The sequence below is a fragment of the Cladosporium halotolerans genome, assembly GCF_011745625.1.
Source record: "Cladosporium halotolerans strain TM138-S3 chromosome Unknown Sca12, whole genome shotgun sequence".
In the NCBI taxonomy this organism is placed as follows: domain Eukaryota; kingdom Fungi; phylum Ascomycota; class Dothideomycetes; order Cladosporiales; family Cladosporiaceae; genus Cladosporium; species Cladosporium halotolerans.
Window position 1 is genome coordinate 138,064 of NW_027191463.1, and position 23,330 is coordinate 161,393.

The 23,330-nt window shown below is 56.1% G+C and overlaps 11 protein-coding genes across 11 annotated transcripts; 7 read left to right on the forward strand and 4 right to left on the reverse strand.

Annotated features, from left to right (window-relative positions):
• Nucleotides 1-877: 877 nt before the first annotated feature.
• On the reverse strand, nucleotides 878-3,132 carry WHR41_04033 (uncharacterized protein; the record flags this gene model as incomplete). Its single annotated transcript, XM_069372639.1, has 3 exons — nucleotides 2,720-3,132; nucleotides 1,325-2,666; nucleotides 878-1,251 (listed from the first exon to the last, which is right to left on the reverse strand). The coding sequence occupies exons 1-3, from the start codon at nucleotides 2,897-2,899 to the stop codon at nucleotides 878-880; spliced, it is 1,896 nt and encodes a 631-aa protein (XP_069230033.1). The 5' UTR covers nucleotides 2,900-3,132.
• Nucleotides 3,133-3,497: 365 nt separating this feature from the next.
• On the forward strand, nucleotides 3,498-5,171 carry WHR41_04034 (uncharacterized protein; the record flags this gene model as incomplete). Its single annotated transcript, XM_069372640.1, has 1 exon — nucleotides 3,498-5,171. The coding sequence occupies one exon, from the start codon at nucleotides 3,498-3,500 to the stop codon at nucleotides 5,169-5,171; it is 1,674 nt and encodes a 557-aa protein (XP_069230038.1).
• A 1,016-nt stretch (nucleotides 5,172-6,187) lies between these two features.
• Nucleotides 6,188-7,927, forward strand: WHR41_04035 (uncharacterized protein; the record flags this gene model as incomplete). The annotated part of the gene is made up of 1 exon (XM_069372641.1): nucleotides 6,188-7,927. The coding sequence occupies one exon, from the start codon at nucleotides 6,188-6,190 to the stop codon at nucleotides 7,925-7,927; it is 1,740 nt and encodes a 579-aa protein (XP_069230037.1).
• On the reverse strand, nucleotides 7,914-10,925 carry WHR41_04036 (uncharacterized protein; the record flags this gene model as incomplete). The annotated part of the gene is made up of 3 exons (XM_069372642.1): nucleotides 7,914-9,663; nucleotides 9,720-10,807; nucleotides 10,860-10,925. The coding sequence occupies 3 exons, from the start codon at nucleotides 10,923-10,925 to the stop codon at nucleotides 8,847-8,849; spliced, it is 1,971 nt and encodes a 656-aa protein (XP_069230061.1). The 3' UTR covers nucleotides 7,914-8,846.
• Nucleotides 10,926-11,445: 520 nt separating this feature from the next.
• WHR41_04037 (uncharacterized protein) lies at nucleotides 11,446-13,795 on the reverse strand (the record flags this gene model as incomplete). The annotated part of the gene is made up of 4 exons (XM_069372643.1): nucleotides 13,351-13,795; nucleotides 12,670-13,293; nucleotides 12,518-12,616; nucleotides 11,446-12,466 (listed from the first exon to the last, which is right to left on the reverse strand). The coding sequence occupies exons 1-4, from the start codon at nucleotides 13,482-13,484 to the stop codon at nucleotides 11,446-11,448; spliced, it is 1,878 nt and encodes a 625-aa protein (XP_069230060.1). The 5' UTR covers nucleotides 13,485-13,795.
• An 80-nt stretch (nucleotides 13,796-13,875) lies between these two features.
• Nucleotides 13,876-14,691, forward strand: WHR41_04038 (uncharacterized protein; the record flags this gene model as incomplete). Its single annotated transcript, XM_069372644.1, has 2 exons — nucleotides 13,876-14,522; nucleotides 14,583-14,691. The coding sequence occupies exons 1-2, from the start codon at nucleotides 14,041-14,043 to the stop codon at nucleotides 14,689-14,691; spliced, it is 591 nt and encodes a 196-aa protein (XP_069230039.1). The 5' UTR covers nucleotides 13,876-14,040.
• A 654-nt stretch (nucleotides 14,692-15,345) lies between these two features.
• ctpD (Mitochondrial citrate transporter D) lies at nucleotides 15,346-16,423 on the forward strand (the record flags this gene model as incomplete). The annotated part of the gene is made up of 4 exons (XM_069372645.1): nucleotides 15,346-15,455; nucleotides 15,512-15,598; nucleotides 15,653-15,873; nucleotides 15,930-16,423. 4 exons carry the CDS (start codon nucleotides 15,346-15,348, stop codon nucleotides 16,421-16,423), a joined length of 912 nt encoding a protein of 303 aa, XP_069230062.1.
• A 370-nt stretch (nucleotides 16,424-16,793) lies between these two features.
• Nucleotides 16,794-18,830, forward strand: WHR41_04040 (uncharacterized protein; the record flags this gene model as incomplete). Its single annotated transcript, XM_069372646.1, has 1 exon — nucleotides 16,794-18,830. One exon carries the CDS (start codon nucleotides 16,794-16,796, stop codon nucleotides 18,828-18,830), a length of 2,037 nt encoding a protein of 678 aa, XP_069229958.1.
• A 760-nt stretch (nucleotides 18,831-19,590) lies between these two features.
• On the forward strand, nucleotides 19,591-19,932 carry WHR41_04041 (uncharacterized protein; the record flags this gene model as incomplete). Its single annotated transcript, XM_069372647.1, has 2 exons — nucleotides 19,591-19,600; nucleotides 19,667-19,932. The coding sequence occupies 2 exons, from the start codon at nucleotides 19,591-19,593 to the stop codon at nucleotides 19,930-19,932; spliced, it is 276 nt and encodes a 91-aa protein (XP_069229959.1).
• Nucleotides 19,933-20,348: 416 nt separating this feature from the next.
• On the reverse strand, nucleotides 20,349-21,866 carry WHR41_04042 (uncharacterized protein; the record flags this gene model as incomplete). The annotated part of the gene is made up of 1 exon (XM_069372648.1): nucleotides 20,349-21,866. The coding sequence occupies one exon, from the start codon at nucleotides 21,864-21,866 to the stop codon at nucleotides 20,349-20,351; it is 1,518 nt and encodes a 505-aa protein (XP_069229956.1).
• A 350-nt stretch (nucleotides 21,867-22,216) lies between these two features.
• WHR41_04043 (uncharacterized protein) lies at nucleotides 22,217-22,636 on the forward strand (the record flags this gene model as incomplete). Its single annotated transcript, XM_069372649.1, has 1 exon — nucleotides 22,217-22,636. The coding sequence occupies one exon, from the start codon at nucleotides 22,217-22,219 to the stop codon at nucleotides 22,634-22,636; it is 420 nt and encodes a 139-aa protein (XP_069229957.1).
• Nucleotides 22,637-23,330: the final 694 nt, after the last annotated feature.

The window sequence follows — 23,330 nt, forward strand, 5'->3', positions numbered from 1 at the left end:
CACAGTCGGTCAGGACTATTTTCCTTTTCTTTTTGGCCTCTCTCTCGTAGCACTGCTTTGCCTGCTACTCTTTTTTTCCTTTTGGACAACTTGTCGACAACATTTTCTTTTCTCTGATCTAAACTTTCCTTTTTTTCCTTGTCTCTCTTTCTCTTCTTCTCTAGTGTACAATTTACTATAGATCGCCCTAGAATCTTTAGCAAGATACGCTACATACTTTGAACTACACAGATGCTGTATACGATATGGTGGAACGAATCTACTTTCATGACCTCTGTATGCAGTGAATCAATCGTGCAACTTCGGCGTTGTCTCTCCGCTGACATCCAGTGGGTGAGGTAGGCTTGCTTGCTGCTGACCGCGCGAAACCCTCGGACATGAGGTCGCGACTTTGGCTTCTTTCCAATACATACCCACGGACTCTACTTGTGTCGCTGGACTTGGACGCACTCGACTCCGCTACTCGACGTCCCGATTTGACCGCTCCGGAGGCTCGGTCAGGGACGTTCCACGGCTCTGCCTGCTGCCAGCGACACAGACTTGGACGTTTTCTCTCTGGCCTTGGGAGAGAGGGTCAGGAATCCGTCGACTTCCGCGCGTTGGATCCGATACACGATTGACACGATCGACGGCTGTCGAGGCGGGTTCTGTTCTGGCCTCTCCGTCGCAGGCGTCGGCTTGCTGAAGGAGAGTCCGGTAGCCCGCGCGCACGCTTGCCTTTCTGACTACATTACTGTACTGTAAACTGACCGGCACGGATTCAAGCATTGTGCTGTGCTGCGCTCAGACGATTCGCATCCAAACGTCTCCCATGCAGTTCGTTCTACCCACGCATCTATCTACCCACCAGCAAACGCGACCCTCAATTCATCACCCTTCAACCCCCAATCCCATCCCAAACCCTCCCCCACGCGACCTCCGTCCCCCCCTCCCCCTCCTCCCCCTCGCTGTCCTCAGCGTAAAACCGCACCCCCACATTCCCCTCGCAGCCCTCGTACAACCGCGCGCTCAGCGCCGTCCGCCCGTTGACGAACACTTCTAGCACCGAGTTGTCGCGCCACGCGCGGATGTGCAGGGGCTCGGTGGAGAGGGCGCCGGTGCGCGGGTGGCGGGTTGTGAAGAGGGTGTGCGGGGCGAGGGTCGGGGCGGTGTTGATTTGTGATGGGGTGGAGATGGAGGATGGAGGGGTGAGGGTTAGGAGTTCGGAGGCGGGCGCGAAGGAGAGGGTTGTTGTTTTGGGGTGTGTGGGGTCTGCTGCGTGTGTCAGTCAGTCTTTGCTCGGAATGGATGGATGGATGGATGTTGGGAATGGGGACAAACGTACCGCTCGAAGAATGCACGATCTGCACCCCGACCTCCCTGCACGTCTTCGCGAGCTGGAACCCGACGTCGAGCTCCCACGCCGTAGTCCGCACGTCGAACGCCAGCCCGCCTCCGTCTCGCCCCGGCAGCGCAGTGCCCGACGTTTTCGCGCTGGTCGCCGCCCTCGCGCTCCGCCGCAGCTTCTCGACGGCTTCGCGTACGGGCTCGCTCGCGAGCGTCCGCACCGTGTGCGCTCCTTGCCCGTCAGGCTGCGCTTCGACCGAAGTGATGCCCTTCAGATCCGAGCTCCAAGCGCCCACCACGTTCCTTATCGTCTGAAGGTGGATTTCTCGCGGCAGCGACAACATCCCGCTCCACCCCTGCTCGCGCCGCAGCTCGTCGCAAAGGTCCTCCTCCGTGATCCAGCCCCAGACGACGTGCTTGCGCAGCCTGGGGCAGAAGAAGGAGTTGGCGGCGTAGAAGGCGCCGTGGTCGAGGTGGGAGCCGAAGGCGAAGGGCATTGTTACTGGACTTGAGGAATTGGAAGGGGAGGAAGGGGTCAGGGGGCCGGACATCCAGAGTTGGTTGCGGGCGGGGCGGGTTGGGGTCGTGGAGGTGGAGGAGGGGGAGAGGGCGGAGGGCAGGCAGCCTTCGGTGCCCATTATGAGGAACTCGCGGGAGAAGGAGGGGTCAGAGGGGTCGGAGAGGGTCGCGAAGTTGGTTACTTCCCAGTTGACGCCTAGGTCGCCGGACCACTTTGAGGGGCGGAAGTTGAGGCCGAAGTTCACGAGGGGCCCGACGTAGGTCCATTTGGTGGGGTCAGCGGCTTCGATGCTGTACAGGAAGGTGGTGGGCGTGACGTCGCGGATACCGCCGGAGATGATGCCGAAGAGGGTTGTTTCGGCGTCGAGGTTCAGGGCGGCGGCCATCGAGGGCCAGGCACTGACGAAGGGGTCGCGGAAGCCGGTGACTTCGAGGTTGGGGGGTTCGCTGGGCAGGATGGGGTTGGACGCGTACTTTTGCCAGGTGAGGCCGTTGTCGTGGGATTTGGCCATGCTGAGGGATTCGCTGCCTTTGACGTGCGGCAGGGTGTGGTGGATGGGGAGGGCGCCGATGGAGGTGTAGACGTAGGTCAGGGAGCCGTCGCGGGTGGGCACGTTGCAGCCGGTGAAGACGCCTTTGCCGTCGTAGGGTGTGTCTGGCACCAGGGTGGGTTTGTGCTTGATGTCCCATGAGACGAGGTCGGGTGAAGTTGCGGTTCGCCACGAGATCTCGCCCCAGTCTGCGTTGGTGAGGTCGAGGCTTGATTGGTATGAGACGTGATAGAGGCCTGTCGCTGGGTTGTAGTGGGGAGCACATGGATCCTGGAAAGGGTGAGTCTGTGTCTTTGGGAGGTAACTGTGATGTGAATACTAACGTTCATCCATCCTGAAGGAGCTTGGAGGTGGTATGATGGTCTCCATCGTTGGAAGGCTGACTTTGATGCTCCTGATGGTTTTGTCTCGAATTCTTGAGAAGACGAGAGGCTTGTGATGTTGGTGGACCCTGATGAGTTGCTCGGACTGCGAGACATCTCTCTCGAGCTTGTGTCGCTCATTGTGCCGGGTGTTTGAAGGTAGAATCAACCAATTTGTGCTGTACCGTCAAGACTTGCAAGCTGAAATGGAAGCAGATGAGAGAACAAGAGAATCGACGGGATGTTTTCGATAACTGACCGAAGGAAAGGTGCAGATAGCGTTTCATATTCTTCAAGCTGCCACGACATGCCGCGATCTGACCGAGCCTAGTCTTGACCAACATTTTCCACGCGTCCCCGCGTCCGGAGTAACACCTTCGGCGCTATTATTCTCTTGGTACGAGATAGCAGTTGGAATCCGGGGATACGATCTAGCCTCCGGTAATAGAGTTCATCCGGACATTCAGTCCGGCGAAACCTGCCGTTTTCGCAACATCCTCTCCGTTCCCCAGCACGCCTCCGCACAATCCCCATGCATCTGCTCCGGTCCCCAGACACTCTCTCCAGGTTATCCCGCAAAGACTATCTGGGAGACAATGCGGTATATCTTCAGCGATCTGCCGCCATGTGGTCTGAACTCCACAGCAGCATCAAGTCGATCAATCTCCACTCATCACTCATTCACTTCCAACCCTCACCTCAGAACGGCCTTTGCCCTTGAGGCTTCGCGCTCACCACAATGACTTCCAACAACACCAAGCAGTCTGTCGACGCTGAAATGTCTTCAGTCGACAAGAAAGACATCGTTCACCTTGAGACCACTTCAATGGACTCCCAAACGAAGGAGGAAGTCCGTCAGGTCACCAACTTGACCGCGAAGGAACAGTATGCCAAACTTGGCGCAGCAATCAAGGCCGACAAGCGCTTCGTCTGGTGGACCTTCTATGTCATGCTCCTTGTCTTCAGCTGGGGCTACGATGCTGGTCTATCAGGTGTTGCCATCGCCTTCCCTGAATTCAGAGAATACTACGGCAACTACTATGCCGACGGCAGCCAATGGGTCATTCCAGCTCTTTGGCAGTCTCTCTGGAACGCAGCTTCGACCATTGGCCAAGTCTTCGGTGGCTACGCCGCTGGCCAGTTCGCCGATGTTACTGGCCGCAAGCCCCTGCTTTACCATGCTGTCGTCCTGTCCTTGGCTTCATCTTTCGCCCTGGTCTTCGCCCCCAACCTTCCAGTCCTCTTCGTCTCTAAGCTCTTGCTCGGATTGTCTGTCGGCCTTTCCACTGCCACGCCTCCTCTCTACGTCACCGAGAATGCCCCCGCAAACCTCCGCAGCACCGCATCGTCGTTGACCAACATCATCATCGTCTTCGGCTTCTTTGCCTCGTCCATGACTGGCTTCGGTGCTTCCAAGATCGCCGGCGAATGGTCCTTCCGACTTGCTTTCTGCATGACCTTCGCTATGCCAACCATCTTCCTCGTCGGCCTGCCGTTCTTTCCGGAAAGCCCCGTCTGGTACATGAAAAAAGGTCGCGAAGCCGATGCACGCAAGGCTATTATTAAGCTCTTCGGTGTCGATACTGATGTTGATGAGCGCATTGACATTATTAAGACCGAGCTCAAGCAGGCTGAGGCTGAGGAGAACGGCAAGAGCCAAACCAGCTGGAGCGCCATTTTCTCGAAAGAAAACCGCACCCGCACCTTCGTCTCCGTCCTTGGCCTCCAATCTCAGAACTTCTCTGGCGGTTACTTTGCTAACACGTATCAAACTTATTACTTTGAGCTTATTGGGCAAAAGGATCCTTTTGCGTTGACCGCGGTATCGTCGACATTGCAGTTGTTGGCCAACTTCGTCGCGGTATTGCTTGCCGACGTTGTGCCGAGACGCAAGGGAGTCATCGGAGGCGGCACGATCCTCATGTTCTGGTCCGTCATCATTGCCGGAACCTCAATGGCTGGTACGGATAACATCGCCGCCAACACCGCCCTGCTGGCCTTCATGATCACCTGGTCCATGCTCTACACCGGAACCGTCGGCTGCTACGGCTGGGCCGTGGCCCAGGAGACCGCCTCGCAGGCCACCAGGCCCAAGACGATCTCCTTCACGCTCATCTGCCAGCAGCTCACCGCGCTGATGCTGTCCTCCGTCTTCCCCTACTTCATCAACCCCGATCAGCTCAACTGGGGCGGAAAGATCATGTTCCTGTTCGTCGGCGCGGAGCTTTTCATCATGACCGCTCTGTGGTTCTTCCAGCCCGAGACCAAGAACAGGAGCTATGCGGACATTGAGATCTTGTACGCTGCTGGCATTCCCCCTCGCCAGTTCAAGAACTTTGCCGTTGTTGATGGCCAGGTGATTGAGAGGGAGCAGAAGGACGGTTTCCTTAGCCGCTTCTCTAGGAAGGCGTAGGGGATTGAAGGGAACGATCGAACTCCCGGAACACGTGCGATTCTACTTTTACTCGTTCCAGCATAGCGATGGTTATTGAGATTTGGTCTTTGATGTGTACATATCGAATGCTAAAATACTTCATTCACACTTCACTTCGCATCTCACTTCCCTTCATCTATGTTCACTTTACGCATCTCGTTTCGACGACATGGTCCGTCTCATGGTCTGATGACAACTTTCACAGAAACAATGGCGAATCTTGGTACTTGACTGCGCTTACATACATTTGTGTTCCAAATACGTATATGTTCCTCTTCTTTGCACTCCTCTGATGGATGGCCACTTTGCTAAAATAGATTGCATTACAATTAATCAGAGACGATACTCAGTTTGATCGTTGACTGGGATCCTTCTCACAATAAACATTGGACGACGTGAGAACATGTAGTTCATTGCCGTATCTGTTCTCTTCTTATCTCTGAAGATACATCTTGTCAACACTATGTTGCAAAGGGAAGACTACTCCGTTCACAATGTGCTTTTGCCCAAAGCGTTTCTTCGCAAGACGTCTCGTCAAGATTGACAAGAAGCATCCTCAAACATTTCCGAAGAGACCATCGACCGCACGTGACGCTCTTGATCATCAACGACGAGATCGCCATCGATGATCCACGCTACCGGCTTGGCCTCGTGGTCAGCGGTGGCGGTTGGGGTCCGGGGAGATGTGTGTGGGGCTGTTGCGGGGCTCCGGGCATGTGCTCTGGAGAAACTGACCATATTGGGAATACTCCGTCCGGGCTAGTCAAATGGGGAAATACCTTTTGGCAACCATTGATCGAGAGCAACACCGAGAGAAACACCGTTTGCGACAGTTGTGGGCACATGCAAGTGTGTATGAGCTGAGGTGGGGATTCGAAGCACCATAAGTCGCTCGCAAAGCCGTGAGGAACCACTTTGCACCCCTCATCTCTCTCGTTCTTACTCGTCCAACCTTTCCTACTCACCACCCGCATTCCATGTCTCCACACGCAATCATGACAAACGTACCAGAGAAAGCATGGTGGAAGGAGGCGGTAGTCTATCAGATCTACCCAGCCAGCTTCAAAGACAGCAACGGCGATGGTCTGGGAGACGTTCCTGGGATCATCAGCAAAATTCCCTACATCAAATCACTCGGCGTCAACACGATCTGGCTTTCGCCGATCTTTGCGTCTCCCCAAAATGACATGGGCTACGACATCTCAGATTACCGCTCAATACACGCTCCGTACGGCACCGTCGAAGACGTCCAAGTCCTCATTGACCAGCTGCACAGCAACGACATGCGGCTGCTTATGGACTTGGTCGTCAATCACACGAGCGACGAGCACGACTGGTTCAAGGAGTCGCGAAGCTCAAAAGACAACCCCAAGCGAGACTGGTATTTCTGGCGGGATCCGAAGTATGACTCTGAAGGCAACAGGAAGGAGCCGAACAACTGGAGATCCATCTTCGGCGGCAGCGCGTGGCACTTCGACGAGCAGACTGGCCAGTACTACCTCGCCTTGTTCCTTCCGTCCCAGCCCGACCTGAATTGGTCGAACGAAGACATGCGCAAGGCTTCTTACGACGACATCCGATTCTGGCTCGACCGCGGCGTCGACGGGTTCCGTATCGACAGCATGAACCTCATGAGCAAGCACCCGGATCTACCCGACGGCAAGGTCGTCGACGACGAGCCATATCAGTCCGGCGCTGAGTTCTTCGCTTCCGGCCCGAAGATGCACGACTACATCCGCGAGATGCGCGCTATCTTCGACGAGTACGACGCCATGACCGTCGGCGAGCTCGGGTTCACGAAAGACGAGCAGTCCGTCAGCGAGTACGTCGCGAACGACCGACACGAGCTGAACATGGTATTTACCGGCGACATCGTCGATATGGACTTCGACCCTGATTCGAAGTACGGGCGCGACGACTTCCACCCGCGCAAGATCAGGCATATCACGAACATGTGGCAGAGAGTCATGCCGAAGGTGAATGGCTGGAACAGCGTCTATCTCGACAACCACGACAGTGGTCGCTCGCTTAGCCGTTACGGCTCCGATGCGCCTGAGCACCGCTCCACAGCGGCCAAGATGCTTGCCACATACCTTCTTACGCTGAGCGGAACGCCGTTCATGCTCGCTGGCCAGGAGATCGGCATGGCCAACCTGGGCAAAGACTACGGAACTGAAGCGTACATCGACGTCGAGGGAAGGAACCACTACGACGCCGTCCTGAAGACCAGAGGCGGCGACCACTTCAAGATGGGCGACGTGATGCGCGAGATCCAGCTGAAGTCGCGCGACCACGGCAGACTCCCCATGCAGTGGGACGACTCCGCCAACGCAGGCTTCTCGCCCGAGGGCACAACGCCCTGGATGACCGTCAACAAGGACTACATCGACTGGAACGTCGCGAGCCAAGTTGATGATCCCGACAGCGTGCTGGGGTACTGGCGGAAGATGCTGGCGTTGCGCAAGGAGTACACCGACTTGTTCACGTACGGCTCGTACAAGCCGCTGAGCGAGCTGGACACGGGTGAGATGGTGCTTGGGTATGAGAGGGAGAGCTTCGAGACTGGAAAGAGGGCGGTCGTGCTGCTGAACTTCTCGGACAAGGAGCAGAAGGTGCATGTCGAGTCGCCTTCGCGGGAAGAATACGAGGTGCTGGTGTCGAACCAGGAGAATGGCATCAAAGCTGGATATGTGACGTTGGAGCCGTATGGGGCTGTGACGCTTGTGAGCAAGTGACTGTGAGGTGACTTATAAACATATAACGAATCTTCTTATCTGTGCAAAATGCTTTTTGAAACGAGTGAGTTGCGCCAATAAGTGTGTTCATCTCCTACAAAATCTGTACTGAGATGTTTGAAGCGTTCCCCAAGCTCGTACCACTTCTCCGAGTCGTCCAGGCGCCTAGTCCGGAACTCAGTCGTTGTTCTAGAATCCCTGCGACAATCTCGTCCTCGCGGGGCTCTTTCAATGATCTCGACTAAGGCGCTTTCTCATCAACACCACCAACGTTCACGGCCGCCTCGCCGACCTTCACTTCCTTGTTAGCGCTCATCTTCTCTGTTTCTCGCCATTGCGCGACGTTACATATGGAACACTCAGGTATCAGAGCGGATGTTCCGGTCCCTGTACGCAATCGCCTTTACGACAATCCGCTCAAGGAAATCCCAGGGAACGATGAGTTCGACGACCACAACATGGGGCTCGTGCAGACCTGACTCATGCCTTCTTCCGTGCCGCTCGCATCGACCTCCACATCCACCGTACCCTCCGTTGCCGGTGAGAATGCTTTCCTGCGGTGCTTTGCGCAGGTGTTCGAGGTAATGCCATCAGATATAGAGGTTTGAACCGAACGCGTTCAATGGCGATGGCTGGACTTCTCGGCCTCGGTCCAGGCCGTTCGTCGCGGTGGCTCGCCGCTGCTGCGTGGGTTGTGTGTAGTTTTTAGTACTGAAGGGTCTCTCGGATGCGGAAGTCTTCCAGTGATCCCTTGAAAGCATCAAAATCGCAAATCCCCGCAAGTGACCTTCGGGAACTCCCATCATACATAGGCGTTGCAAGAAGTGTCGTACCAGGAAGAGAGGTTCTCCAGATTCACTAAGCCCCGCGGAACCCGCTCATCTCCAGAGCTGAAAATACGTTGAACAGACCCAGAAGATCAGACAGCGGCTGCCCCAACGAGAGAAGCATATTTCGCCCCCAGAGCAATCGCAAACTTAGCCACATACTCGTGGTCTCCACCTCGAAAGCTCCGTATCATCTGATCAAACCGCTGCAAAAGCGCCCTTACGGTAAGACCAGCGCGCGCAGCTTCCGGCTTATCAGAAAACGGATCGCTGTTCAGGCTCGTATCCATATCCAGCTGCGCGGACGAGTTCATAGCCGTGACGAGGCCGCTGGCGATATCGTAGACCTTCTCGATCAGGCCGACGCCGTGCACTTCCATAGATGGCAGGCTCAAGCCATTGCAAACGGCCAACAGCGCGTGCGCGATATGATACGCGAAGTCGAAGCGCAGCTCGGCGTGGTCGGACGAGTCGCGCAGCAAGCCGTGCGACATGCACAGGCTCCACAGGCGGTTGAGCAGCCAGAACTGCGTGACGGAGATGTCCGCCTGCTGGCTTTCGAGCAGCTGATCCAGGGGCAGGAGGGAAGCGGAGGGCTCGAAGGAAATGCCGCCGATGAGGCAGCCTTCGCGGGCGCGGCGCTGCGCGCGGAACATCTGGAGGGCTCGCCGCCGGTCGAAGGTCTCGCAGCAGCCGTCGCTGTATTTGCAGTAGCCCGTCCAGCATTCGACGACGCTTTCGTCGATGGCGTCGAAGGTTTCCATGAGGTAGAGGAGGCCTGTCATGCCGATGGTGTCGGTCTGGTCTTGGCTCATTGTGCTGGACGACCCGAAGGCACGCATGAAACAGGCGTTCACAGCTGGGCTGCCGCGGAAGCCGATCGAGTGGTGCTTCTGGAGCGCGTAAGCTCTGCGGATGGTGTCAGTTCAAAAGCCCAAGGGCACATGGATATGCTCTTTAATTACCTCTCAGTCACTGACAGCACCAGGTAAGTTCTCAGCCATTGCTCCCTTGTCTCTGAGTCCAGGCTGTCATAAGCCTGCGGCAGATGCATAGACAGAGAGTTGGCAAGGTCAACAGCCTCTCTCAAACGGTGATGTGCCGCTTTATGCAAGCCGTTGCCGAAGAGGCAGGCGAAGATGAAGAAGCTCGATAATATCATATGAACAGATGGATTCTCGCCGAAATCGATGGTCATCCTCATCTTGATTGACTCCTCAAGAAGCATCCGAGCCTGAACAGACCGCGATGGCGTGGAGGCCACCTCGTGGATCTGCACGGGCTGAGTCATGGCGAAAGCACACATTGCTAGCAACATCGCACCGAACTGAGGATCCTGTTGATGCTTCCGCAAGAGCATTTCCTGGTAGATCATCGTGCGGCTCAGGACCGGCACGGTGGGATGCAGGCGCTTGAAGTAGACGTCGATCCAAGGCAGGAGTGCCTCCTGACTGATGCTGTTCGGCCAAAACTCCACCGACTCCAGCATTGCTTGCTCGGGCATGGCAGCGAACAAGTTCATGGAGTCGTCTGGCGGCGAATCGATCGGTAGACTAGGTAATAGGAAATCAGGCGCATCCAGATCGTAGGAGGCAGAAGTACCGGGCTGCGTAGGGCCATTTTGCGTATTCGCAAACCCAAGGTCTTCACGGACCTGATTTGGCGCATTAGAGGCTTGTGTTGCATCTCCGGTGGCAGAAGGCCAATATGTCAAAGTAGGAGAAGACTGCGCATCAGCCATAGCGAAGCCGTCAGAAGAGACCGTGCTAATACGGTGCAGCGCTGCTCCGTCCTGAGTGCTGGTCGGACTGATCTCGGCGGTCGCACCGTTCGTGCGCGGTGAAACCATCGACTCCCGAACATCCAGCACATGCATGCTCCCTTGAGAGCCCAAGTTCGACTGCTGCCGCAGGATCTTGGCGATGCGGCCGGGGGCGGGACCACGCTTCTTGCGGGCATCGTTGTATGTGCATTTCAGACCTCGGCCGGTGCACGTCTTGCACGGATTGGCCATGTCACAGCGGACCTTCTTTTGTTTGCAGAGGTCACATGCCTACAAGAGAATCAGTAAGTGCACGCGATGACTGGCACGATCGCAGACTTGCCCTGTCTGCCGCCGTCTTCTGTCGGCCTTGCGGCACGCCCGCGGCAGCATCGAGTGTCATGAACATTTTGCCGCGAAAGACTCAGGTGTAGAGTCCGCAGAAGATGTCGCCCGCGCGCACGCAGGTATTGCGCATATGCGGCTACCGAGGTTCGAATTCTCTCAGTCTATGCATAGCCCGTCGCTGACAATGAATTACCGAAGCATTAGACACGTAGCTGTAAGCAAAGAATACCGACGCGAACTTCTCAGAGAGTGAGGCAATACTACACTTGCATCAAGAACAGCAAGCACCGCCAAGGTTGATGTCCGCACGCCGGATGTGGCGTATCCGCATGCACGAGGTGGTTGACTTTGGGGCCGCACGCGGCACAAGCGTGTGGAGATTCTCCACAGACAGCCTCCACCCCTGCACGGAGGCCGCCGAGAGTCTCGCCGCAGCTGGCATAATCGTCAATGATTCAATTCACACATGTACTGTGCACTGTGCATATCTACAATCGACTTTGACGTTGTTGAGTGACCGTCACACGGGGAACATGCTTGAAACTCAGCCATGGAGCTACCAAAGGACGAGGAAACTTCACCTAAGCCCAGGAGAAATGCTCCATGTGAAGGTACATGTCCTTCGAGCCGTCTTTCATAATACTGAGCTGTTGCTTCGCGACCGCATTGGACAGGTCGCTCTGCATGCTCAGCGGACCGCAAGCAAATACTCCAATCGAGCGACCACCCGCTTGCGCTTCTGTCTCGATGATCGCAGGCACGTTGGGGCGGCCGGCCGACTTGTGTATTCTGACATGGTGGCTTGTTGAAGTTTCGGGTTTCTGTGCGTCCGAGTCATCCGAGTCGGACTCTGGGTGTCTGGAGATGGTATCTTTCATGGAATTTTTGGGCTCGGCTGAAGGCCTGTCCGGGTCTGAAACGAATCTGTCGGTGCCGGTAAAATAGACCTCCAAGTCCAGAAGTGCCGATGACTGCACGGTAGGATACCTCGCGAGCAGCTCGCCCACCGCTTGCATGAACCAGTGCTGGGTTGCTGTATCACGGGTAGCCAGGATCACTCTGGCAGTTGGGCGACTTGACTTCTCAATCTCGCTCTGAGCTGAAGGACTGCCGAGCCGGCGCAAAAAGCTCTCGATCATTGGGAGAAGCCATCCCGCTCCTGAGCCACCAGCAATGAACAGGAGACGCTCCGCTCTCGCGAGTTTCGCCATGTCTACTCCGCCGTATGGACCGTCAAGGACCACCCTCGTCGGTAGACCGCAACCTGCGCCCGCGGATTTCGCAAGTTTGGAGGTAAATCCACCTTGAGGCCGGATGTAGAAGACGAGTTCCGAGGTTCTCACGTCACACAGGTGGGCTCTTTCGGGCAACGAGCATGCAGTGAATGGATGAGCTGTCCACGAATGCACACCGACACCGAGCAGGCGGATGAAGTAGTGCTGTCCGGCTTTCCACGTTGTCTTTGTGGGCATCGCGATCCGGATGAAGCCATTCGATGTGAGCGTGACATCGGCTCTTGGGATTCCGTTGCTGAAGTACGTGCGAAGCTGACTGTGGAGCCAGGATAGGGAGTATAGAATCGCTGTAGCGATGAAGTAGTCCCTATTGTACCTGCGTCAGAGGTTGGCCGGGACTGAGCGCAAAAGTACTTACCACGATGAGAGCCGAAAGTCGCAGTGGAAGAAGAAGAACAGGATAAACACAAGGGCGGCCAGGAAGTGCGAAAACTTGAACCACTCATAGCACATGTTCCTTGGAACAGGTCAGTACACTTTACCAGATCGTTGTGGAGAGCGAGCGCTTACCTAAGGGGGCTCATTGACGCGAAGGTCAGGTATGTCTGAGCAAGTAGTGTGACGACACCGGTCCAATACACTACCGAAGTGTTCCAGGATTTTACCATGTCACCCTTCCAGACGTGGAAGACAATGAACGGAAACGTGTGCACCAGCGCGAGAGCGTACATGGCGTACGAGATCCACCGATGGAAAACCTGCAATTTCTCATGCGGAACTCCAGTCAAGGCAGTGATGAAGTTGCTTTTCGGCGAAGTCGCAAACACGAAAGGCATACAAGCAAGCGACATCCAGCCGGTCCTTGTCGCAATCGGAGGCGAGTTGCCGTACGAGAGCTCGCGTGTGTTGGGCCAGTAGTACGGACGGGGGCCTAGGGTCATGGCGAAGAAGAACACGGCCCCGATGGCGCCGAGAATGAGAACTCCCAGCGATGCGGAATTCCAGTTCAGAGCATGTATGCGGAAGGATCGATTGCCAAGGTACCGGTTCAAAGCAACAACGCGGGCTGATTTGGCGGACCAGACAGACTTTCTCGAGTAGATCATGGACAGCACATAGATGATGGAGAACAAGATGATGCCGACGAGGAAGAAAGCGATCGTCGGGAGGGCGAATCTGTGATCTGCTTCGTACCTGACAATCTGTCAGTGGGAGGGGGAATCGGAAGAATTGATTGAGGGGTTTCATTACCAGAAACGCCAGTAGCCTTGCTGCCAGAGACATTGCTCGTCAGTGTCCAGGGAACACTTGTATTTGCGAGATGAGTGAAGCATGACCGGTTGGGCGAGCCACGGCGTACCGCCGCCCATGTGCATGTCCTTCATGCTGATCGATGCCTACACTGCGGAGTGTGGTCGCTTGGTGGAAAGGGACAAGAAACGGTCAGCAGCTTTGCTCACAGATGTCTGAACACAAGACAGTCAACAAGTGGGTCAAGATCGTAACGGCCGTGGAGACATCGCATCCGGGATGTTATATTGTAGCGGTCAATAAGAGCAAGTAAAGTACTAATCACAGTGTAAGCAAGGAGTCGCTACCAAGCAGTCGGTGCTAGCTGGTCCAGCGAGGCCGCACCTCCGGCAAGGATGTGCCGTAGGCCGTCATGACTGCGATGCGTGAGCAGGATTCTGCGTGCGCAGCTTCCATCGCGCGTCGACCGTGCGAAACAATTGAGCAAGTCTGAGCAAGTTTAGGTAGGTCCGGTGGGTCCTCTCGGACGTCACGTGCCAACGCTTTCTGGACACAGACCTTGATGGGCCTGTACAAACATGCGTGTGCTGCTTCGGCCGATTTGACCAGTAAGGTATATCTCGAAACTCACATCCTGTCCGGCAACCAATTTGGAGTCCATCCCCTTGAACAGTCGAGAACTTCGCAACTATGGATATGTCTGGAATGTCAATGAGCTCAAGCACCATGAACATGGGCGCGACGGCGACCTCTTCTGGAACGTCAATGGCAACCTCTTCGGGCATGAGTTCTCACATGGACATGGGTGGTTCCATGGGCGGTGGTATGACCATGTCGATGGCGGATATGGCCATGGTCTTTTTCACCTCGACCGTGACGCCCTTATATTCCAACGCCTGGACTCCCAACAACGCTGGCCAGTATGCGGGCACTTGCATATTCTTGATCATCCTGCCAGTTATATTCCGCGCTATACTTGCAGTGAGATTCAACCTGCCTGCTATCTTGGCGCGAACTACCGCCTGGCACGAAACGGACATTCTTCGACACTCATCCGACGAGAGCGGCGACTGGAAAGAAGCCAGTCAGCAGGTGCATAGACCGTGGAGCATCAACGAGGCTCTTTTACGCGCCACTCTGGACACGCTTCTTGCCGGTGTCAGTTATCTCATGTAAGTTCCGAATCATCTCTGCCGTCACGCGTCAATGTCAGCTTACTTACCACTTTCCAGGATGCTTGCCGTTATGACCATGAACGTAGGATACTTCATGTCGGTACTTGGCGGGACCTTCCTGGGAAGTTTCATACTCAGCGGATGGACTCCTGCGGCAACACACTGACGAGAAGTGCCTCTAATATTCGTGGGAAGCCCGCGAGATGGACAGGAAATTGGAACAACGATAATGCAATTCGTAATTCATGACCTTTCAGCGAACAATGTGTTTCTTCTTGCTGTTTGGAAATATCCTCCAGACAAATAACACGCACTTGAGTCGCCGGCGTTGGTGCTGGATCTCCGAGGCTGGAGGCGGTGCTACCTTATCATGCATAGATAGTGGGATAGGCAGCGGCGGTGAGAGAGTTGCATGATCTCAGTTTCCCACGGGGAAGTATGTCCGTCACACAATAATGATATTCAATAACCGTGCATGCCATTGAGGAAGACACATTGCGAGAGGCGCTGGCGAATCATCACGCTCGCGATTCTGGCGCGTTGCTTTTGCTTTCCCCAGAAAAACACGCGGTGGCCGGCGCCGATAGCGGGCCAGCATGAAGCTCGAACTTAGCCGACAAGCCACTGACCCATCCGCGCTGCGACCACCTGTGTGCCACAGTTGCATTGTTGAGTGACTCGAGACCCATTGCGACACGAACATTCGTTACCAGCACCCCTCTCCACTCCTCCCGACCGCGCCATTGCTTGCGCGCCTTTTCCATACCGCGACAGCGACCAAGGCCGAACACCTCAACCACACTTCGCTCACGTTCGCACAATGGCCGACCCTAAGCCTCTTCCCTTCGTCTACCAGTTCGCGGCTGGCGCCGTGGCCGGTGTGTCTGAGATTCTGGTCATGTACCCTCTGGACGTGGTCAAGACTAGAGTGTAAGAATCGCTTCACGCGCGCGACACCAGATCCGCAACATTGACACCGCGTACAGCCAGATTCAGGGCAAAGTGCCCATTCCGGGCCAGGATCACTACACCGGCATGCTGGACTGCATTAAGAAGATCGTGAAGAACGAGGGGTAAGGATACATGAGCTTGGGTAGACACTGGGCATCTGGTTGACCTGGACGTAGTGCTTCCCGTCTTTACCGTGGTATCTCGGCCCCGATCATGATGGAGGCTCCCAAGCGTGCGACCAAGTTCGCTGCGAACGACGAGTGGGGCAAGGTCTACAGAAACCTGTTCGGTGTCGCCAAGATGAACCAGTCGCTTTCGATCCTTACCGGTGCGAGTGCTGGTGCGACTGAGGCTATCGTCGTCGTTCCGTTCGAGCTGGTCAAGATTAGGCTGCAGGGTAAGCATTTTGGGACACATCGAAGCATTGCAATCGCATGCTGACGCTCGCCGCAGACAAGGCTCAGGCCGCGCAGTACTCCGGTCCTCTGGATGTCGTCCGTAAGATCGTCCGTGCCGAGGGTCCTCTCGCCCTCTACCAGGGTCTCGAGTCCACCATGTGGCGCCACATCTTCTGGAACTCCGGCTACTTCGGCTGCATCTTCCAGATCCGCGCCATGCTGCCTGCGAACCCTACCGGCGACAAGTCTGTCCAGATCCGCAACGATCTCATCTCCGGCGCCGTCGGCGGCACTGTCGGCACCATCCTCAACACCCCCATGGACGTCGTCAAGAGCAGGATCCAGAACACCGCCCGCGTCCCGGGCCAGGTCCCCAAGTACAACTGGGCGTTCCCCGCGCTGGGCACCGTCCTGAAGGAGGAGGGTTTCGGCGCGCTCTACAAGGGTTTCATCCCCAAGGTGCTCAGGCTGGGTCCCGGCGGTGGTATCCTGCTCGTCGTCTTCACCGGCGTGATGGACTTCTTCCGCAACATGAGGGGAGACTTGTAAGCGTCTTGGTGGATATCTGTTTGGTTTTTAATACGATATGCGGTCTTGTGCATTGTGGCATGGAAAAGCATGGAGTTTATAGACGATCGGACGTTTACGCGACGGACTTCAACATGTATGAAACGAGCACAGAACGCATGCGGTTCTTTCAGCAGCTATTTCTTGTGATCTCCTTATCTTCTAAACCATCAACCAATTTCACGGGTGTACATTGTTCTATCGTAGAAAGAACGACATGGCTCACTTCCGCCTGGGTCTTGGCGAAACGCGACCTCAGAATTCGGAGCTCGCGTTGCTGATAGATGGTCGTCCACGTGCGTTGGACGCGCACACTTGGTCAATGGCAACGAACATATAGCAAGGATGATAAATGGATGCCCAAGCCAGCTCAAAAGGAGCCAGCGGCCTAATTGCTGTGCTTCTCATCACTCGCTCTCGCCCCGGCCCTAAATTGGTCTTTCACTACCCGCCCATACCTCAAATCTTCGACCGTCAGGCGACTCGCGATCAGGGCAACTCACCTAAGGACGACTCGTCTGATTCGGATACTGATGACGATGACTCTGATCACGATGGAACGGCTCGCGATCGTGGCGCGAGCGATACTACCGTCCGCCACCTGGGGGCGACCTCCGTAGACCCCGCCAATCCATTGGAGAAGGTGCTGGGCTACAATGTTGAAAGCTTGGAGCGGCTACTATCACCTGGTCGCTGGTGCGAGAAGAAGAAGTTTGAAATATGTCTCGACGGAGTGACATTTGTTGGGCTACCAACCTACGCGAAAGAGGACGGCACATGGGCGACTCGGGACGAACCTGAGTCGCGACGAACAGGGCCGTTAGGAGATCCTGCGTCGCATCCAACTCTCCGGAAAGATGACAGCTTGGAAGATCTCGAGCCTGAAAGTCAGCAGCACAGCCCGGTCAAGGATCTCTCGTCAGGCGTCGCTGGCATCACGATAACAGCTCCCCAGCCGGCGACGGCAAACCTGACCGCAGATTACACCCATATGCCTGATAGTTTCGACTCACATGGGATAGCAAGTCTGGGCACCTCTATGAACAGCGCCTCAACCGCTTCCGGAGCCGTGGCGGAGCAAATGACTATGTTCCACGTCGTCTTCGCCCTCGCCGGCAACGCCAGCGAGGGCGTCCTTCAGACAGCAGACGTGTACGAGCACATCGCAAAAAAGCTGAGCAAGGCACTCAGATACTGCCAGAAACGAGGCAATTACGTCTCCATCGAGAGCAGGAAGCTGCTCGCTATGAAACAAAGGGCTCGTGCAGAGAAGCCCAGCACCGCATCTCTATGGACGCAGCTCACCTCCCACAGCGAGCTCGCGTGGGCTTTGCAAGAACTCTATACCAAGATTGCCGCGAATGCCATCGCCGGCGTTCGCTTGGATGGCATGGAGATAGCGCTCCAGATCCCTCCGAAGGAGACCCGTCTGGACCACCACGTCTCTCCCCTGTCAGCAATCCTGCTTCTAGACGACCGCGAAACTCTCATCCGCGCCCTCGACGACCACCGCGATGCGTCCCTACTCTCGTACTTCATCCGCGAAAACACCCCAACGAAGTCTCTAGGCAAACAAGCCAACAAGCTCGGCGTACCCGAGAAAACCCTCCTCTTCCTCGCCCAGCACCTGGTCAAATGGCGCAAAGCGCGCCCCATAGCACCTCTGCATCCGCGCAACGTCTACATCGTCCACCCACGCGCACCGCTAGGCAGCTTGCGCAAACTGAGCGTGGAATACGCAAGACGCTTCCCGTCCCTCCCGACTATGGAGACCATGCTCGCCATGCTCGGCGGGCGCCCGATTCGCTACGGAGCTCTGATTCAGAGCAAAGACCACCGCGTGCCGTACATGGAGATCCTGGCGTGGATGGTCAGCCATGAGCTGGTGGTGCATTTGAGGACGGTGGGGTGGCTGAGGATGGTTGATGGAGCTGAGGAAGACGATGCGAACGGCGCGGAGCACTCGGATCTGAAACCCATGGCTGTCACGCGGCTATTGGGTGTCCGCACGAGTAGTGCTTCGGACGATGGGAGCAGTGTGGCGTCGGATCAGACGGCTTTCGCGACGGGGGCGCCTCAAACTGCGGCAACGAGCGCTACGAACGGCAACGAGAAGGCTGTTCACGAGGCTGACGAGGAAGACCAGGATGGTCTGGGTATCATCGTCGACCCGTTGAACCCGTCACCGTCGGAGAGGGCGGCAATCAGGCGCGTGGAAGCCTCGTTGGAGGACCCCGAGCTGCGCGAGCGTTTCCAATTGCTGCTGAAATACTTCGACGGCGAGCATGCTTTCGAAGAGATCGCGGGTAGAGAAGGTTTGAAGCGGGCTAAGGTGGAAGATTGGATTGCTGAGCTTGAGAGAGGAGGTTGGTTGCTGAGCGTGCGGTAACGGCTTCCTCGAGCAACGCCTCACGGAATGTCATTCACCCTACGAGTCTGTCTACTTATGGCGCTCTCCCCTCGGGTTTCTATTCGCTGGCTTGCCCCAGATCTTGGTTGCATTGATCTTGAGACTTTGAGGTCGCAGGAGATTGATAATCCTCTCCCCAAAACCCTCTCCATCCGCACCTCCCCATGACAAACACCACCATCAGCTTATCAACCACACCACAATCACACCTCACGCGCGCGTGCGGCAAACGCCGAAATCGCAACCCGCCCCCATGATCTCCAACTCTGTCACCCCAGAATCGCCGGACCCTGCGACTCCAAGAAACTCAAACCGCCCCGGATTCCCCGCTTTGGCATAGCGACACCTCTGCGACGAAGACGACTCGCCGACCCGTACGTCACGCGTGAGTGAGGCCGGCGAATTTTTCGCCTTGCCAACGCTGCGTGGTGGATCAGTGATCGTTCAACGCCGATGATAAAGCGAGACCCCTGGGGCGGCTTGGGTTGCGCGTGCGCCTGCCCGGGTGGTGGTGGTGGTGGAGGTGGAGGGTTTATAGGAACGTGACGGTCACCCTACGGTGGGGTGAGCGGCTGTATTATCTTGATCGATAGATAGGTTGACGGCTCGGCGCTCTCTTCACTCTTATACACTCCTCTCGCTCTCTCCCTGACTCTTGCGACGACGATACTCTGATCGCAATCAACACCAACCAGTCACTACCCGCCTCTCAAACCAAACTCCACCCCCAAAAACAAAAATGTCCAAATGTACGGCCCCCCTTCTCCCATGCCCCAAACCTCCCCCCCCCCCCACCCACTAACCCTACCCTCCAGCCCTCTCCCTCTCCGCCCTCCTGTCCTCGCGCCCCAAACCCAGCGGCCCGCCCCCGCCCTACGAAACGCACTCGCACCCGCCCATGAGCTCGACGCGCGAGCCCAAACCCGTCGGCGGCCAGATGACGGAGGGCGTGGGAGTCTCGAGGAAGAAGCCTAAAGAGAGCAAGATGGAGAAGTTCAGGCGGTATGTGAGGGAGGACGCGGCGAAGCAGGCGCAGGGGGATATTTGGGGCGGGACGAGGGGGATGGGGGGTCATGGGTAAGTGGGGAGACGGGGGTAGGAGAAGTGAGCGGGGTTTACTGCTGGTTTGCAGATAGATAGGTGGCGTTTTGTACTTGAGATATCCATGGGCTGATAGACGGTACCTACTTTTTATTTTTTTTGGATTGGAGAAAGAACGTTACGTGTATTGCGGATTGTCTTTCGGGACGATGTTTCGTCAGGCGTGAGATATCGTGAAGATCGATGTTTTTACCGGAGACCGAAGGCGCTCATTGTGCAACTTGCCTGTGGTTTGTCCTGTGAAGTAGTGATCAAAAGATGAACTACCAGTCCGGAATCGCACAGGAATATTGGTGAAGAAAGGCAACGCCTTGAAATGCGTGATCCTTACTACATTACAGAAGACCTTGGGTATCATTATTGGTTTTACAGATCCGCCACTCACTACGCGACACCTCAAAACTTCCGCCTTCCCAGCGTCGGCCTCCAGTCAAGCGGGTGTCTCTCTTCCGTTGCGTTCTCATCCTGCTTCCAGACCTTGATCGTCTTGTCTGCCTCGCCAGTGATCAATCTCATGCCCGTCAGATCGAACGTCGAAGTCATGATACCCGCCTCGGCGTCCAGTGAGCCAGGCTGAGCGATCGAGTCCTCGTACTGGAATCTGTGACCGGTCTTCCAGTCCCAGAAAGCTACGCTGCCGTTGTCGCCACCAGAGAAGAGCACGTTGTCTTCGTTGACGGAGAGCGAGTTGATGACGCTGTTGTGGCCTTCGAAATTTTGCATGAAATCACCGCGGGGGCAGAGCCATTGCTTGATTTGGCCTGGAGAGGCGGATGCGAATGTATACTCTGTGGGGTGGATTGTGAGGTCGCGCACGCCTTTTTTGTGGTGCGTTAAAACGCCCATTGTCTTCCCGGCTGCAAGGTCGTACATCCTGATCGTGCTGTCGAGAGAGCTGGAAATGATTTGCGGGTCCGTGGACTGAGTTTGGATGTTCGACACTGTGCCTTTGTGACCGCTCAGAACGTGGATGTTGCTGCGAGTGCGCATGTCCCAGACACGAACAACACCATCGCGACCGCCGGTGCACAGAACGTCTAGAGTCGGGTGCATGGCCAGTGTGTAGACACCGCTCAGGTGACCGTGATAGTGTCTGATGACCTTGTTTGTCTCGAGATCCCAGCATTTCACCATCTTATCTTCACCGCACGAGAATAAGTATGGATGGCGAGGTGAGACTGCCAGTCCACGTACAGTGCTGATATGGCCGGTAAGAGTGACCTTCAGTGTTCCTGATGCCATATCCCAGATCTTGATCGTCCGGTCTCCCGCACCCGAGGCGAACCACTGATTACCTGGCTCCATAGCAAGCGCACGCACCCATCCCAAATGTCCAGAAATCACACGGAAGAGCTTCCAAGGCGCGTGCCATTGAGGTTTCTGAGGTCGAACTGTATCTCTCCGGACGAGACTAGTAGCCGGTGTGTCGCGCTGAGGCGTCGGTCCGTTCGCGTTCGGCGGCGCCTTTGCGCCCGCGGTACCGTTGATACGTGTGAGAGCTGTGGAAGGAGCGCCGTTCGCTTGAGGTTGATTTGCATTCACACCTTCAATCATCTTCACCATCTTCGGGTCAGACGCCTGCTCCTCCGTCTTGGGCTTCTTCCTCCGCGCAGCAAGGCCAGCTTGTGCATTTGCCTGCTTCTGCGCCAGCGCAGCAGGCAGCTCCTTCACATCCGCATACTCGTTCCGTATCCGCGCCGCGACGCTCGCTTGCTGTGCTCTGTCCGCAGGTGATGGCTCGACCGGGGCTACCGAGGGTTGGGGTGGTTTATCAAGTGCTGAGGGCTGGCCGAAATCTGCTGCGAAGACCTCGCGCGTGCGCTTTGCAGAGCGCTGGACTGCGAGTCTCGCATTCTGTACAATGTCCTGTGGGATGTCCTGCTCGACCGCTGCGCCGTTTGCAACGTCGGCCATACTTGCGTGTTCGCTCGATCTGTGGTCGTGAGATCGGTCGAGTGAGTGTGAGATACAGCGAGAGGAAACCAGTATTTGCGCAATTTGTCGCGCGCGAGTGGGTGAATGATGGACAGTTCGAAAGATGTGTCGCAGCCGCGACTCGTGCCTGAGCCTGCGCAGCTTTGTGCAGCAGCCAGTGCAAGGTCATCAAGCTCGCATAAGCTCGGACCTTGACGTCGATCTTCCCGCTTTGGGAGAGTCGCCGGGGGTTCGCCGCAAATATGCACGTCGACGAGTGCTGGACGGGATACTTCGCGTTCTCTGCTCTCGTCGTCTTGCACCCGCAGTCCCTAACCCCTCGACCGAAGATGCCGCCCGCCCTCCACCCTCGTTCTCGCCAGACGGGCGTCCTCTTCACTTCGACCCTCGCAATCTGCTTCCTTGTCGTGGGCGCTCCGCACATCCTCCCATGCCCCGTCAACCCGAAGCAATTCGCCGACACCATTGAGGGGCCAGATGGGCAGCCTATGAGGAGGCGCAGGAGGAGACGGCAGGCTACTGAAGACTCCGACTCTGAGGGTGGTATCACAGAGGAATTGCTGGACCAAGCATATGTGTCCGAGCACAAGAAGAGGCGGGAATGCCCGGTCCCTAAGCCTGGTGGCATTGTTGGCCAGGTCATGGGTTTTACGGAGCATGAGCGCGAAGTGCCTCATCAGGTCATTGTGAAGGAGCTCCAAAGCAGGAGGGCCGGATCCAAACAGTCGGAGGGCAATGACACTCCTTGATCTTTCCAAGCTACCGACATGAAGCAACTACACCAATGGGCTCAAAACACCAGAAGCCAGAATTGCATCGAAGCACAAACTTTCTGGATTGCTGGAGCTCCAAGCTCCCAACGTCCACGAGGAGCTCATATTACGCCAAGGGCGAGTCCCAGTCAAGCTTTGCACCAATCTTGGACGAAGCCGCGGCGGGTATACACACCTTACCACGCGCAGCACGATGGGATTGATGAGTTTTGCTCTCAATATTTGCAACACATAGCATCGATGCTGAGCGATTGAGTCTATACCAAGACAAAGCCAGTGAGAACAAGGGCACAGCGTCGCGCATTGAAGGCTCGCGCCAGGCCCTGATTCGGTCAGGTTGAACGTTGAAAGGAGGACTACGGAGAGATTCACTATGTTCAGGACGAGAAGATAACTCGTTCGATGGTACAGTGCCCACGCATGCTACCATCACAAATAGAAAGATAAACCAGACAATCGCAGCATTATCAGACTTCACTCCTTTCACATGTCAAACCATGCGGGAGCTCCCGTGCTCCTTCCCATGCTGTTGCATAGCAACACCTGCGAGATCACTAATGGCAAACATCCTCCAGCACTCAAGGACAACATAGTATACACAACCCAACCATGGGCCGACTCACCACATCAATCGCCGCCGCTGGCGTGGACGCCGGCAACCTCCCCGAGA